This window comes from Heterodontus francisci, chromosome 16, assembly GCF_036365525.1.
Source record: "Heterodontus francisci isolate sHetFra1 chromosome 16, sHetFra1.hap1, whole genome shotgun sequence".
Taxonomy (NCBI): domain Eukaryota; kingdom Metazoa; phylum Chordata; class Chondrichthyes; order Heterodontiformes; family Heterodontidae; genus Heterodontus; species Heterodontus francisci.
Window position 1 is genome coordinate 88,584,559 of NC_090386.1, and position 16,895 is coordinate 88,601,453.

Genomic DNA, 16,895 nt, shown 5'->3' on the forward strand with positions numbered 1-16,895 from the left:
ATGCTTTGCCGTACAAAAAATGCCAAATCCTGCTACCCATGCTACCAGCTGTCGAGTTACCCAACCGCCAAAGGAAATATCGAACTGCAAACTTACATTAACTTCATAGGTTTTTTCTTCCTGCTGCTTTATACTCCCTTCCTTTATTCAGTTTCCAACCCTCTCTTCCAGATGCCAAGTAGCCTCCTTTACCTTACAGCCCTCTCCTCCCAGTGGGAGGGCTATATCACAGGCTGCCCATCCACTGTCACTCATTTCACACAAACTCCCAAAGCTAATGTCACCTCCAATGAATCAAGTGACAACTATGCAATTGTACCCTGCATGTTAATAAATAAGGGAATCCCAAATCCTTTTTCACACAGAAATTCTACATTCTGCAAATAGAAGGGCACATTACAGAAATTGCTTAGAATATCTTCTCTTCTTCTTTGGCCTCCATGTCTCGGGAGACAATGGGTAAGCGCCTGGAGGTGGTCAGTGGTTTGTGGAGCAGCGCCTGGAGTGGCTATAAAGGCCAATTCTAGAGGGACAGACTCTTCCACAGGCGCTGCAGATAAAATTGGTTGTCGGGGCTGTTACACAGTTGGCTCTCCCCTTGCGCTTCTGTCTTTTTTCCTGCCAACTGCGAAGTCTCTTCGACTCGCCACTCTTTAGCCCCGCCTTTATGACTGCCTGCCAGCTCTGGCGATCACTGGCAACTGACTCCCATGACTTGTGGTCAATGTCACAGGACTTCATGTCACGTTTGCAGATATCTTTAAAGCGGAGACATGGACGGCCAGTCCATATATACAGCACAGAAACACACTATTTGGCCTAACTGGTCCATACCTCCTCCTACCCTCCTCATCTAACCCTATCGGGTTTACCTTCAATTTCCTTCTCCCTCAGGTGTTTATCTAGCTTTCCCTCAAATGCATCTATTCTACTCACCTCAACTCCTTCCTGTTGTAGTGAGCTCCACATTATAACTACTCTCTGGGTTTAAATTTCTCCTGAATTCCCTACTGAATTTAATCATGATTACGTTATATTTATGGCTGCTAATCCTGATCTCCCCTGCAAGTGAAAACATCTTCTCTACATCGAACCCTATCAAACCCCAATCACAACCTTAAAGACTTCTATAGGTCACCCCTCAGCCTTCTCGTTTTTAGAGAAAACAGTCCCAGCCTGTCCCAAACTTTCCTGAAAGGTAAAACCTCTCAGTTCTGGTATCATCTTTGTAAATTTTGAATTTTCTCCGGTGCCTCTATATCCTTTTTATAATATCGAGATCAGAACTGCGCTAATTACTCCAGCTATGGTCGAATCAACATTTTTATACAAGTTTAACAGAATTTCTTTATATTTCTATCTCTTTAGAAATGAACCCCAGTACTTTGTTTGCTTTTGTTTAGTTTGAGGCACTTTACAACCAAGTTCTCCCTGTGTCTGCGTGGGTTTCCTCCGGGTGCTCCGGTTTCCTCCCACAGCCAAAAGACTTGCAGGTTGGTAGGTAAATTGGCCATTATAAATTGCCCCTAGTATAGGTAGGTGGTAGGGAAATATAGGGACAGGTGGGGATGTGGTAGGAATATGGAATTAGTGAAGGATTAGTATAAATGGGTGGTTGATGGTCGGCACAGACTCGGTGGGCCGAAGGGCCTGTTTCAGTGCTGTATCTCTAAACTAAACTAAACTAAACAACCAATACATTTCTTTTGATTGAAGTCGCTGTTGTTTTGCAGGCAAAGATGGCAGATAAGTTATGCTCAGCGAATCAGGGAATCAGCAGACAATCTGCTTTTAGTGGTGCTGATTAATGGTGAATGTTGGCCAGGACATTGGGAACACGCCCTGCATCACTCCTGTAGTTTCATTTTTTTTAAATTATTTATTCTTGGGAAGTATACATCCCTGGCAAGGCCAGCATTTACTACCCAGCCCTCGTTGCTCGAGAAGGTGATGGTGGGCCTTGTTCTTGAAACATAGCCATCCATATGGTAAAGACGTTCCTAACAGTGCTGGTAGGCCAGGAGGTTCTATCGTGCAATGGGATCTTCTCCATTGGCAGGTCTCTAATTACAGAAGAGAAACAGGCATAGTCCCATATTTTGTAAAGAAGGACATTTCAGCGGGCAGCATAGAAAGGTAAAGGAAACTAAAGCAAAAAACGGGAGTGAATAGTTCATCGATATCATTCTATAATTCCATGATCTTACAGGGTGACAAATTAAGACCAAACAATGTGGCGTTAAGAAATTCCATTAGTGCAATTTTATAATATTTTCCTATAAAATCTTTCTTCAGATAATCATTGCCTCAGTTTATCCCTTTCCTCCCCCCCGTGTGGATTGGATGCTTCAGCGTAAACCACAAGCTGCATTAAATTAGATTTAGTGTGGCTTACCTGCCTTTTTCCAGATTTCATCTGGGATGTACCCAGCTGATGGCCTGTGACTGATCTCCCGATGAAGCTCTGCAGAGACACAATTGAAATTTGTCATCCTGTTTTCCTGCAGAGACTCGACCTCTCACAACATCTGGGGACTCGGTAAAAGGAATCCTCCACTAAACCAGTCCCTTTCCTGTCAGCTGGCCTCAGTGAAGAAATGCTCCAAATACACCATCCTGCCCTTTAGACTCCCATAGCCATCTATTCAGAACTCAATCTTAGAATCCAAGTGGAGAAAGGGTCGGTGCAGAATTGATGTGGTGCGACTGGATGTCTTTGTGTTCTTGGTAAATATGCAGTGATAAGATTGCCCTGTGTACCCCAAGGGTATTACAGGTTAACAATCAAGGTGGAAGATGGAGTTAAGATGCTGATCCCCAGCCATGAGCTAATTGAATGGCGGAATAGGATCAAAGGGACTGAATGGCCTACTCTGTTCTTATTTCCTTAGGAATTGCACTTCACTCCTATTGGAATGTCAGCGGGAGGCGCTTGAGTCAGGATCCTGCTGTTTCCAAGATTTTCGGCCTTTTTGCCTCAATAAGGCCAATGAAATTGAGGGCAGCTGCCCTGGGCACATTGCCAGAAGAGAAGACTTCTTTCACTGTGAGCTCCTGGTTGCCCTGTTGGCTAAGGCCTGCTGTAGGCCTGAAGGCTACTACATCAAGAGGGAGCTCCAGATGGATTCGAAGTGGGCCCCACTGGGTAGGAGTGATCCAGACCTAGGGAGCAGACCCCCTGTCCGAAGATTGTGAAACATCTTATTACAAAAAAAGAAAACGTGGATAGATCCCCTCACACAGGGGCACAGAATTGTTTTGGTGGGAAAGCTTTGCCAAGCCTGTGTGGACATATTCCTGGAGGTATTGCATGACTTCCTGCCTCCAACTGCCCCACCCCCACACTCCCGCCACTGGTTGCCCAACACTTCTATCCTCATGGCACTCGGCCTTCCCTCGGCCAATTGGAAAGCAAACAGACCCTTCATTACCCGATTGACTGATAGTCAAAAAAAATTACCAAACAGCCTTTTTTCTCCATCTCTAATATTTTTTTATAATCAGTAAACAAAGTGTTTCATAAAAATGCCTCCATTGGATTTTTGTCATTGGTGTTGCTCACAGCAGGGTCCTGAAGATTAGTCTTTAATTCCTGGAGACTCCAGGGCAATCCTGGAAGACTGGCAACATTAGGATATGGCAACCCCTAAAGGTGAGAGGTGCCAGATTTTCCAGCTGCAGGAGGCAGGCAGGACTGGGAATGTCCCTGCAGTGCCATGGGGGTGGGGCCCCGTACAGTACAGGTGCCCTCTCACTAAACCTGGAAAACCCCAGCATGATCAGTCAGTTAAATACTGATTCAGAGCATCAGTATTTAAGAAAAGCGATAGTGCCAGGCTGAGATCTCGCAGTGCAATTTGCATTCTACTCCAATCTTTGTTATCGAGAGCAATAACAAAAAAATCACCTCACTAGAAAATGTTGATCAGTTACTGTCCGAGTGTCCTTTCCATCCAAGACTTCTTACCTCCACCTCCACAAGATGTCTATAAGCCTCAACTCATCCGCGCTGCCACTGAAACCCTTACCTATATACTTGTCACCTTCAAACCCGCAATTATTCCACCATTCTCCTCACTGGTCTTCAAACCCACTAAACAGCTACGCATATTCAGGCCTGCGCTAAGTCCCAATTACTCATCACGCTCGTCTCCACTGACCTACACTGCAAACCACCCAACCCCCAGACCCAACACCATGCAAATCCTTATCCTCATCTTCAAATCCTTCCATGGCCTTTCTCGTTTGCAACCTCCTCCAGCCCCTCACGTGCCTTCTCGCACCAATCTTTCGACTATGGCCTCCCGTGATTCCTCCCCTCTCTTAGCAGTGAGCACTGCTGGGTGAGACTTCAGTTGTTTTGGTCTTATTCTCTGGACACCCTTCCAACTTCTCAGTCCTCCTTTGAAAATCTTGGCTTTTTTGACTCAGTTTACAGTCACCTCTCTGAACCTCTCCCCAATTTCTCAGTATCCATTCCCCCTGTTCTTCTTTCTCTGGGAAGTGCCTGAAGATGTTCTGTATGTTATAAGCACCAAACAAATGCAAGCTGCCATTATAAAATGAACAGGTTAACTTTGAGTGTGGTCCTTCATCTGAAAACTGAAAGATAAACAAATATTTCAGTAGCATTGGGAAAACCAAAAACAGAAATCGGGGAGACTCCAATCATAGTGGCATTAATGGGTTCAATGACCTGAAAACTGCATCGCAGAAGACTATTAGATGATATAAAAGATCCCTTCAGTGAGGCAAGGAAAGACTTCAAAAGAACAGACAACACCCCAAGGCACTTTGCAGTGGTGGAACGAAAAATGGACACCTGGCCAAAGGATATATTATTAGATGGGCGACGAGGGGTTGCTCAAAGAGGCAGGTTTTAAGGAGGGCCTTAAAGGAGGAGAGGGAGTTGCAGAGAGTTAGGGAGGGAATTCCAGAGTGTGGGACTGAAAGTACAGCCACCAATGGTGGGGTAAAGGATGGGGGAAAGAGAGGTGGAAATCAGCAGAACGCAGGGTACTGCGAGGGGTTGTAGGGTTGTACCAGATTACAAAGATAAGGAGAGATTTTAAACACAAGTGAGAATTTGAAATTTGAGGTGTTGAGTGCTCAGTGGCCAATGTAGGTCAGCCAGGACAGGGGACATGGTTAGACTGCAGAGTTTAAGACCCAGGTCTCAGTCAGAGGTTGATCTGTTCTCGTCTAGATCACTGGGTCAAAGGTTTGTGGGTTCAGGCCCCACACCAGAAACTTGAGCACAAGATCTAGGCTGACACTCCTTGTCTGGTACTGAGGGAGTGCTGCACTGTCGGAGGTGCCATCTTTTGGATGAGATGTTAAACCAAGCCCCCATTTGCCCTCTCAGATGGACGTATAAGATCCCGTGGCACTATTTTGAAGAAGAGCCGGGGAGCTCTTTACAGTGTTCTGCTCAGCAGTCGTATCTCAACCCAGATCATGAAAAGAACCCCAAATGATCTGGTCGTTATCACATTGCTGTTTGTGGAAGCTTTGTGTGTGCAAATTGGTTTCCTACATTACAACACTGACTACACTTCAAAAATAATTGGCTCTAAACTACGTTGGGACATTCTGAGGTCGTGAAAGTCGCTATATGAATGCAAATCTGTCTTTCTTTCTTTAGTTCAGGTGAGATGTCTGCTGAAAATATTGTCAAACTGTTTACATGAGGAACAAGATGTTGGAAGAGCCCTGAACTGTAACAAGACCTGAGCTATTCCCAATGACTCAGGTGATAAAGGCAGTGAGTAACTGAGTCATGCAGACAACAAAAGTCCCAACTTAACACCGAGTTAGCTGATTACAGCTGGGCTGGCAATATCAGTGCAACAATCGGTCTTGGGAGACTATAGGGTAGCTGGCAAGGGCACTGGAAAAAAATTAGATGGTGTCAGAGCAAGGGCAGCTTTATTCTGTACCTTCACCGCAACAGGGGAGGGAATGACTGATAACAATGGCAGCTCCAACTGAAAGAGCGTTCCATTTTCCCGCATTGAGATCCCTCAGCTTGATGAAAGTGAAAATATTTACAAAGACATTTTTGAGAAAATGGGTAAGACAGGTAAACAGAACGCCCTGAAGTCCTGGTCTTGGGGTATGTGCAGTTGCAGAAACAGAATGCCACACTATCCATCTATGGCCCACTTTGTGCACCCTGGGGACAGTTTAACTTTTCCCAATGGTCTAAAATGGTTGATTGGGATTTGACATCCTGCTCTACATTGAACTGTCAGCTGCAAATCAAATTTCCTGCTTTAATCTAATCACCTACTTTACATCTTTCGTGATTTTTATTTCCACTGATCCACTATTATGCATTTTACGTAATCTCACACAGTAAAAAATACCCCCTTTTATTTTCAGGTAGCTCTCTCTTTTTCTCTCTAACACTGGGAATTATGCAGCAATTTAATTAAATGTACTTCTCCGTTAAAATAGCCACTGAGAGCCAATGCAGCAAATCCTCTGCCCCACTCACCAGATTGGATAGTGTCCGTGCTCCCAGGGCTCAGTTGTCGGAGATGAGCGCTGCCTCCCTTTCGCACATCCTCGGTGTCGTTGTAACGCCTCATCCAGTAGTTCAGTTCTTCCCGGTCAGCTTCTTGGCAACGGCAAAGGACGGCCAGTGAGCGGCGAGTCTTCTCCACCATGTCCATGATGCAGTTCAGGAGCTGGAAGTAAAGCAAACGTTTTCACTTCTACACGACCTAGCTGCACCTGTTTTTCTCTATTTCGAACAAGATCCCAGTGGGATTCCGTAAACTCCAGCTCACACCAACTTTCCCCGAACCTGCTATCAGAAGACAAAAGGCCAGGCAGCATGGGTGGACAGAGGAAACAGAGTTAACGTTTCAGGCCTGATGCCTTTCGCCAGACCTGAAACATTGGGTTGAATTTTCCTGGCCCTGTGATGGTCGAGTTGGAGGCCGGGCAGGTGCAGCCAACTTACATCGTTAAGTCCCCAATTAGGGGTGATTTAGAGGGCTTGCTGGCATTTTGCTGGCAGTGGAGCAGCCTCCCGCCGCATGTGGTAGCCCAGGTAACCATCAGAGCCGGATGCTCCATTCAATGTCTCACTAATTTGATTGAGTTTTTTGAGGAAGTGACAAAGATGATTGATGAAGGAAGGGCAGTGGATGTTATCTATATGGACTTCAGTAAAGCCTTTGACAAGATCCCTCATGGCAGACTGGTACAAAAGGTGAAGTCACACGGGATCAGAGGTGAGCTGGCAAGATGGATACAGAACTGGCTCGGTCATAGAAGACAGAGGGTAGCAGTGGAAGGGTGCTTTTCTGAATGGAGGGATGTGACTAGTGGTGTTCCGCAGAGATCAGTGCTGGGACCTTTGCTCTTTGTAGTATATGTAAATGATTTGGAGGAAAATGTAGCTGGTCTGATTAGTAAGTTTGCGAACGACACAAAGGTTGGTGGAGTTGTGGACAGTGATGAGGATTGTCAGAGGATACAGCAGGATATAGATCGGTTGGAGTACTGGGCGGAGAAATGGCAGATGGAGTTTAATCCAGACAAATATGAGGTAATGCATTTTGGAAGATCTAATGCAGGTGGGAAGTATACAGTAAATGGCAGAACCCTTAGGAGTATTGACAGGCAGAGAGATCTGGGCGTACAGGTCTACAGGTCACTGAAAGTGGCAACGCAGGTGGATAAGGTAGTCAAGAAGGCATACGGCATGCTTGCCTTCATCGGTCGGGGCACAGAGTATAAAAATTAGCAAGTCATGCTGCAGCTGTACAGAACTTTAGTTAGGCCACACTTAGAATATTGCGTGCAATTCTGGTCGCCACACTACCTGAAGGACCTGGAGGCTTTGTAGAGGGTACAGAAGAGGTTTACCAGGATGTTGCCTGGTCTTGAGGGCATTAGCTATGAGGAGAGGTTGGATAAACTCGGATTGTTTTCACTGGAACGACGGAGGTGGAGGGGCGACAGGATAAGAGGTTTACAAAGTTATGAGCGGCATGGACAGAGTGGATAGTCAGAAGCTTTTTCTTAGGGTGGAAGAGTCAGTTACTAGGGGACATAGGTTTAAGGTGAGAGGGGCAAAGTTTAGAGGGGATGTGCGAGGCAAGTGGTGAGTGCCTAGAACTTGCTGCCGGGGGAGATGGTGGAAGCAGGTACGATAGCGACGTTTAAGAGGCATCTTGACAAATACATGAATAGGATGGGAATAGAGGGATACGGTCCCCGGCAGTGCAGAAGGTTTTAATTTAGGCAGGCATCAAGATCAGTGCAGGCTTGGAGGGCCGAATGGCCTGTTCCTGTGTTGTACTGTTCTTTGTTCAATGGGGATGGTGCCGCGCTCAGAAATGGCTGCAATCACAGCACTGTCCATTACTGTGGGGGCATCTCCTTTCCTGTCCGATGGCCCTAATCCTTTTGGCCCTTCTTATATTCCTCATTTGTGGCCAGCGACCGGAAATGGAGGAGCCCTTGCACCTCTGTACAGCAGCCCCCATCTCTTCCAGTGGGACTGTCAAGTCTCTACAGCTGCCTGCCCCCGATTAGGCAAACAGTATCAGGATCCTGCTCGTCATCTTGAAGTCGGTAAGCTGAGGGGTGGTCAATTAGAAGGCTACCTCTGGGAATATTGCTGTTCCGCTCGCAGCTGGGAAGTGTGGGCCCCAGACCCCCCTTTGATCATATGTTGGAGTTCTGAAGCCCCAAGGAAAATCCTGCCCATTAACTCTGGTTCTCTCTCCTGCCTAGTCTGTTGAGTATTTCCAGCATTTTCTGTTTATCTTTCAGATTAGTAGCATCCGCAGTATTTTGCTTTTGTATCAGAAGTTCTGAGGACAAGTCTCAAGATGCCAGCCAACAGGAATAGGAAGACAGGACGTTTACAGTCTCCAAATGCACTGGGGCAGCTTGTGGTCACAAACAGATCCACAAAATGGTGGGAGACCAGCATGTGCAATCCCAAACTGCTAGCTTCATGCCTCAGGATTGTGATCTTGCAAGAGTCGGCACTGTGCATTTTGGCAGACAGGACAGTGAGGCAAGCAAGTAAAGGCCATGGAGACAGGGCTATCCCAGGATTCACAGTTTCAGGGAAAGCCCTCTATGAAAACTGAGTTCTATTTACGTTCACTGTTGCAACAAATGCTGAATTTTAAAAAAAGCATAGTTAAAAAAAAAAATGAGTAAACCAGCAAAGATGATCTAGAATACTCTTGAACCCAGCGATCGCTGGCTGATGGTTTGTGAGCAGTGGACAGGGAATATCGCAACTCAGCCGATCCGGTCTTTCACCAGTATCCCTAGGGCCCTTAGACAGCGATCAAGAGTGGAAAATCTTGGCTGATTTATTCTTTTCTCTCTCTTTCATGCCAAGACCATTGAACTCAATGGGAACACTCTAACCTATCAGCTGTGGTGCTGTTGCTAGCACACTTACTACTGAGTCAGAAAATCATGGGTTCAAGTCCTACTACAGAGACTTAAATGCAAAAATCTAAGGTGACGATCTCAGTGCAATACTGAGGGAGCGCTGCACTGTCGTAGGTACCATTGCTTGTATCCAAACTCACAGCCACTGAAATTCTGTGGAGGGGGGTTTGTTTGATTTCCTATTGTAACTCCAGCTACTCCCCCGACCTGAAAGATACCAGTCACTGTGACAGAGACCTGCAAATCTGGACAGGAAGGCATAAAGAGGAATTTTTCTTGGCTAAAATCACCCATTTCTAAACTGGTCAACATATCAAAACAAGAAGATGTGGATGAGAAGGATTGGACTACACAGTAGAATCTCAAAATTTGCTGATGACACCAAACTTGGAGGTGCAGCAAACAGTGAAGGTGCTATGAACCGCCTGCAACAGGACATAGATAGGCTAGCAGAATGGACAGACAGGCGGCAGGTGGAATTTAATACTGACAAGTGTGAGGTGATGCATTTTGGCAGAAGGGATAGGGAGAGGCAGTATATACTTAATGGCACCGTTCTAACGAGTGTGCAGGAACAGAGAGAACCAGGGGGGGTGCATGTGCCTCGATCTTTGAAGGTGGCAGGACATATCGAGAGAGTAGTTAGCAAAGCATGTGGGATCTTGGGCTTCATAAATAGAGGCATTGAGTACAAAAGCAGGGAAGTTATGCTGAACCTTTATAAATCTCTGGTTAGGCTCCAACTGGAGTATTGCATCCAGTTCTGGTCACCACACTTCAGGAAGGGTCCCGAAGAGGGTGCAGAGAATGTTTACCAGAAGGGTTCCAGGGATGGAGAATTTTAGTTACAAGGTTAGGTTGGAAAAGCTGTTAGGTTGTTGTCCTTGGAGCAAAGGAGATTGAGGGGAGATTTAATAGATGTGTATGAGATTATGACCAGCTTAGATAAGTTAGACAAGGAAAACGGTTCCCATTAATAAATGGTACAAGGATTAGACAATACAGTTTGAAAGTTTTGGGCAAAAGATGTAGGGGAAATAAGAAGAAGCAATTTTTTTTTTAGCAGCGGGTGGTAATGACCTGGAACTCGCTGCCTACAAAGGTGGTGGAACCGGAAACAATGGCTTCAAGAGGAAGTTGGATGGCCACCTGAGAGAAATAGACTTGCAGGGCTACGGGGTTCGAGCCAGGGAGTGGGACTGACAGCATACCGCCGTGGAGAGCCGGCATGGACTCAATGGGCCAAATGGCCTCCTTCTGTGCCAAAAATGTCTCTTATAACTTTATGATTTGAAGGGGAATGAGGAGGAAGAGAAATACAAAGAGCCAAGAAGTGTAGATAAGCAAGGACCATGGTGTCCATATACACAAATCCTTAAAGGACAAGTTGATAAGGTGATTAAAAAAGCATATGGGTGACTTAGGTTTGTAAATAGAGGAATAGAATATAAAAGCAAAGAGATCATGCTATGGCTTCATAAATCACTGGCTGGCCTCAGCTGGAGTACTGTGGATAATTCCGGGCACTACATTTCAGGAAAGACATAAAAGCCTTAGCAAGGATGCAGAGGAGGTTTCCCAGGTTTTTTTTATTCATTCATGGGATGTGGGCATCAATGGCTAGTACAGCATTTTATTGCCCATCCCCAATTGCCCTCGAGAAGGTGATGAGCCACCTTCTTGAACGGCTGCAGGGTAGATACACCCACAGTGCTGATAGGAAGGGAGTTCCAGGATTTTGACCCAGTGACAGTGAAGGAACAGCAATATAGTTCCAAGTCAGGATGGTGTGTGACTTGGAGGGGAGCCTGCAGGTGGTAGTGTTTCCATGCATCTGCTGCCCTTGTCCTTCTAGGTGGTAGAGGTTGCAGGTTTGGAAGGTGCTGTCGAAAGAGCCTTGGTGTGTTGCTGCAGTGCATCTTGTAGATGGTACACACTGCTGCCACTGTGCGTCGGTGGTGGAGAGATTGAATGTTTGTGGATGGGGTGCAAATCAAGTGAGCCGCTTTGTCCTGGATGGTGTCGAGCTTCTTGAGTGTTGTTGGAGCTGCACCCATCCAGGCAAGTGGAGAGTGTTCCATCACACTCCTGACTTGTGCCTTGTAGATAGTGGGCAGGCGTTCGGGAGTCAGGAGGTGAGTTACTCGCTACAGGATTCCCAGCCTCTGACCTGTTCTTGAGGCCATGATATTTATATGATTAGATTATGATTAGATTAGATTAGAGATACAGCACTGAAACAGGCCCTTCGGCCCACCGAGTCTGTGCCGAACATCAACCACCCATTTATACTAATCCTACACTGATCCCATATTCCAACCAAACATCCCCACCTGTCCCTATATTTCCCTACCACCTACCTATACTAGTGACAATTTATGATGGCCAATTAACCTAACAACCTGCAAGTCTTTTGGCTTGTGGGAGGAAACCGGAGCACCCGGTTACTCCAGTTCAGTTTCTGGTCAATGGTAACCCCCAGGATGTTACCAGGGATGAGGAACTTCAGTTTATGAGGAGGGGCTTGGAAAAGTTGGGACTGTTCTCCTTGGAATAGAGAAGGTTAAGAGGTGACCTCATAGATGTTTTTAAGATGATGAGAGGATTTGATAGAGCAGATATAGGGAAGAACTATTCCCTCTGGTGAGTGGGTCAATAATCAGAGGTCACAGATTCAAAATCACTGGCAAAATATCTAGAGGGGAGAATGAAGAGAATTTTTTTCACTAAGTTGTCGGGTTCTGAAATGTTCTACCTGAAAAGGTGGTGGAAGCTGATTCCATAAATAATTTTAAAAGGGAGTTGGACAGGTATTTGAGGATGAAGAACTTGAGTTATGGACAAAAAGCAGGGGGTATGGGACTAAACATGACTGCCCTTTCTAAGAGCCAGCAGATGCACAATGGGCTGAATGGCCTCCTTCTGTGCTGTAAGTTTTTAAGGGCTTGATTTTGTGCTGGAAGCGGAGTTCCTGGCTCCAGGTGGAAAAGGCATGGGAATCCCGTCTCTGCTTTTTAGTGCCCCCCGGAGCACTCCTCCGGTCTTTTTGAATCACACTTTTAAAAGGTAAGATCCCCATCCCTTTAAAAACTTGAAAGGGACGGGGAACCCGCCTCCAAGAGCTGCCGGCCAATCAGATGGCTGACAGCTCAGCAGTATCGCAGCGACACTAGGAGCAGTGGCCGCTGCCGGTACTGTAGAGGTCTTGGACTCAGGCTCAACAGTGGAACACCACTGGACAAGAAGTAGGTGAGGCGGGGTCACTGGGGCCAGTCTGGAAGGCCCCAGTGAGGGGGTGTGGGTGGGAAGGGGGGGGCGGGTGGGGGTCGTGCAGTCCGGGGGAGGGAGCTCCCAGGGGGTAAAGTTTTCCTGGTGGGGGTCCTCCGTGGGCCACAAATTGACCACAAAGGAAGGACCCACCCCCCACCAGCCCGCAGAGAGGGCGCCACATTTTACAAGGCACGCTCCCCACCTGGTGGAAACCCCCCCCCCCACCCCCCACCGCTGGTAAGATCCCACCGGCAGCGGACGAGGCCCTTAATTGGCTGTTAATAGGCCACGTAAGGGCCTCAATTAGCCTCTGGACGGGAACGCTGTTGTCGGTCTATCCCACCCGCCAGAAAGATCACTGGGCAAGGGGGAGGCAACAGGCCTTCTGCGCCCCCACCACCCGTCGCGATTCTATGTGCCCCCAACTCAGGGGGCCTCACAAATTCCCAGCCTATGATTCTATGAGAAGGACAAGGAGGAGTAGGAGAAGTCAAGACCTACATGATCCAAATGTTTCCATTCCTCAGCCCACTCCCGGTCAGTCAGTCGATGGTCGATCATCTCTTCCTGATACATTCCGCGGGATCCTGCTGCAGAGGGAAAAAAAAAGGGTGAAAAGTTAACTGTCTGGAAGTTGCATGTTGAAATGTCTTTAGTTTTGCGTATGAAGAATGTGTCAATATTTTGAAGACTTTGAGTGCAGCTTTGGAAAGAGATACTCAGTGTTTCAAGTGTGTAATAGGAGAGCCCTGTGAGGTTAAAGGTGGCCACCAAACCCCCCAATAAAGTTAACAAAGGACATAGTGCCTACGTTCTGTCTGCATTCATAGTGGACACACATCTTGTTCACTTCACTGTGACAGTATAAAAGTTTTCTCGGATCCTGCTCGGATTAGAACAGAGCTCTTTCTGTTACATTGAATTTTACAAGGAAAATCCACGTTCTCCTGTGTTCGCTGACCAGGTCTTGGCAACAAGTTCATACTAGGGGGAAAACAATCCACCTTGCTCCCCATACAACTCCACTCCTGAAGTTGGTCACTCATGCGGCAACTCTCTGGTATCTTATCCAGGAGACCATTCTTTAGGCATCAACCTGGTTGGTCAGTGCTGGTTGGCAGTGGGCAGGGATTTTTTTAATATATATTCATTCATGGGAAGTGGGCATTGCTGGCTATGCCAGCATTTATTGCCCATCCCTAATTGCCCTTGAGAAGGTGGTGGTGAGCTGCCTTCTTGAACCCCTGCAAGTCCATGTGGGGTAGCTACACCCACAGTGCTGTTAGGAAGGGAGTTCCAGGATTTTGATCCAGCAACAGTGAAGGAACGGCGATATAGTTCCAAGTCAGGAATGGTGTGTGGCTCAGAGGGGAACTTGCAGGTGGTGGTGTTCCCACCACCCCCCCCCCCCATGCATTTGATGCCTTCGTCCCTTTAGGTGGTAGAGGTTGCGGGTTTGGAAGGTGTTGTCTAAGGAGCTTTGGTGTGTTGCTGCAGTGCATCTTGTAGATGGTACACACTGCTGCCACTGCGCGTCAGTGGTGGAGGGAGTGAATGTTTGTAGATGGGGTGCCAATCAAGCGGGCTGCTTTGTCCTGGATGGTGTCGAGCTTCTTGAGTGTTGTTGGAGCTGCACCCATCCAGGCAAGTGGAGAGTATTCCATCACACTCCTGACTTGTGCCTTGGAGATGGTGGACAGGCTTTGGGGAGTCAGGACATGAGTTACTCGCAGCAGTATTCCTAGCCTCTGACCTGCTCTTGTAGCCATGGTATTTATATGGCTAGTACAGTTCCCTATCCCAGAAGAGATGATCTTGTTCTTAACCAGTATCCCTACATGCTCACTTTTCACCAGGGCTATTGGACAGATCAGGGGTGATTGTTTTTTTCTCTCTCTTTCAAGCGAAGGGCACTGAAGTCAACTGGAGCATCTGAACCTATCAGCCATGGCTCAGTTGGTAGCACATTTGCCTCGGAGTCAGAAGGTCATGGGTTCAAATCCCACTCCAGAGATTTCAGCACAAAAACCTAAGCTAATCTTCCCACTGCTACACTGAGGGAGTGTTGCACTTTTGGAGGTGCTGTCTCTCATATGAGATGTTAAATAGAGGCCCTGTCTGCATCAATCCTCCACCCACCCCGCCAACCCAGTACAATAGCGGTGGCTCAGTTGGTAGTACTCTTGCCTCGGAGTCAGGAGGTTGTGGGTTCAGGTCCCAACCCAGAGATTACAATCACTAAGAGCTAGGCTGACACTCCAGCGCAGTACTGAAGGAGCGTGGTGCTGTCTTTCAGATGAGATGTTAAACAGAGTTCCCATCTGCCCTCTCAGGTGGATATAAAAGATCCCACTGCACTATTTCGAAGAAGAGTAGGGGAGTTCTCCCCGGTGTACTGGCCAATGTTTACCTGCAACCAACATCACTAAAAAAACTGATTATGTCATTGCTGTGTGTGGGATCTTGCTATGTGAAAATTAACCGCTGTGTTTCCAACATTTCAACAGCAACTACACTTGAAAAATACTTAATTGGCTGTACAGTGCTTTGAGGTCAGGAAAGGTGCTGTATAAATGCAAGTTTTTCTTTCTAACTGACCCACAAAACCAATTATGCCCCTCTCTCCAACTGGGGAAACCATACCATACCTGCCCTCTATGAAGACGCATCCCTCGCTAAAAACTGGCATCACCATAGATCCCGCCCTGATGGCTGTGACCAACCTGTACCCAATGCCTGAAACTGCTCACCGTGATGCCTGTGTCGGTCTCTGTATTCAGGAAGTCTCTGTGGGTCCCTGTACAGGTGATTCATGGCCACGTCGTCCAGGCTGTAGTGCTGCAGTGGAGGAGGAGTTGGATGCAGTTGCCCGTTTGGCGGGTGAGGTAAGCCAATGTTTGGGCTGTGTCGCTGGGCAGGGCTAATAGTGCACACCCGCTTCGCTGGAGGGTCTCGATCAAAACCATTCTCTTTATTCCTGAGGAGAGGGTGAATAACTTCACAGTGAATCAAAGGTTCCAGGGGAAGAATTCCTGGATCACAGGCTTACCAACTGAATTTATGTAATAAAGATAAATATTGCGTCACCTAGATTCTGTGCTCAATTCTCTGAAGTGAACATTGAACACACAACAATCTGACACAAAAGGTGAGAATGCCACCACTGAGCTATAGTTGATACCTAAATACGGTTATATTTCCATAGTTAGGCAGCAGCTTTGGCTCCGCGGGTAGCATTCTCGCCTCTGTATCAGACGGTTTCAGGTTCAAACCCCACTCGAGATTTCAGCACATATTCTAGGCTAACGCTGCCGTACAGCAGTGGGAGTGCTGTACTGTTGGAGGTGCTGCTTTTCAGATGAGGCATTAAAACAAGGCCCTGTTTTCCCTCTCAGGTGGATATAAAAGATCCCGTGGCACTATTTTGAAGAAGAGCAGGGGAGTTATCCCCAGTCTCCTCGCCTTAAAGATCACATAAGACCCCCAGATATAAATTTTCAGAAATCCAGAATCTATATTCAAGGAGAGATAGAGAGAACACTGCTACAGCATGCAACTGGAGCTCTTTAAATATTTCTGTACGTATGATATATTTAGTCCTCACACCCAAAATATGTCAGTACTGCTCCGATAATTATTATTATGATAAAGCCAGTCTGTCCAATTTTGGTGAGCTTGTATTTTTCCTGGCATTTCTGTTCATGCTCTCGTCATCTCATTGGAATGTCAATCTCTCCCTCATCATCCCCCATCCCATCTCTTGTTGGCACATGACTAAAACTGCTTGGATCAGATCCAATCCCACTTAATTCTATCACCACTTGAAGCAGAGAAGCAGGAAGTATAAAAACAGATCATGCAAGGCCTTACTGTAGTGGCTCTTCAAAATGGAATTTTACAGGTCTTGGCAAGTCTGAAGGCTTACAAGGCAACATTCATTAATTTACATTTTTAAAGCATGTTCTGCAGCCTTTCCTGTTAAGTGATTATCCACTATAGTGAATGTCTGAGAGGGATGCCTTGAGGTCGTGGAAGGGGAGATATAAATACAAGTCTTCCTTTCTTTTTCAAGACAATGCAACAAAGACGAGAAATCTCGGCACAATTGCAATACCTGTCTTACTCTCATCGAATAGCATCATAGAATGGTTAGAGCACAGGAGGCCATTCAACCCTGTTGAGCAAGAGCA

The 16,895-nt window shown here is 46.7% G+C and overlaps 1 protein-coding gene across 5 annotated transcripts in view; it reads right to left on the reverse strand.

Annotated features, from left to right (window-relative positions):
* LOC137378342 (protein CBFA2T1-like) overlaps positions 1-16,895 on the reverse strand; it is a 137,847-nt gene that overhangs the window by 13,318 nt on the left and 107,634 nt on the right. For 4 of the 5 annotated variants that reach the window (XM_068048605.1, XM_068048601.1, XM_068048603.1 and 1 more), the window contains 4 exons: positions 15,456-15,682; positions 13,207-13,295; positions 6,500-6,692; positions 2,396-2,464 (listed from right to left, as the gene is read on the reverse strand). In XM_068048605.1, the coding sequence (XP_067904706.1) occupies positions 2,396-2,464; positions 6,500-6,692; positions 13,207-13,295; positions 15,456-15,682 (578 nt within the window). The remainder of the gene's footprint in view (positions 1-2,395; positions 2,465-6,499; positions 6,693-13,206; positions 13,296-15,455; positions 15,683-16,895) is intronic. The other variant, XM_068048602.1, reaches the window with a different exon arrangement.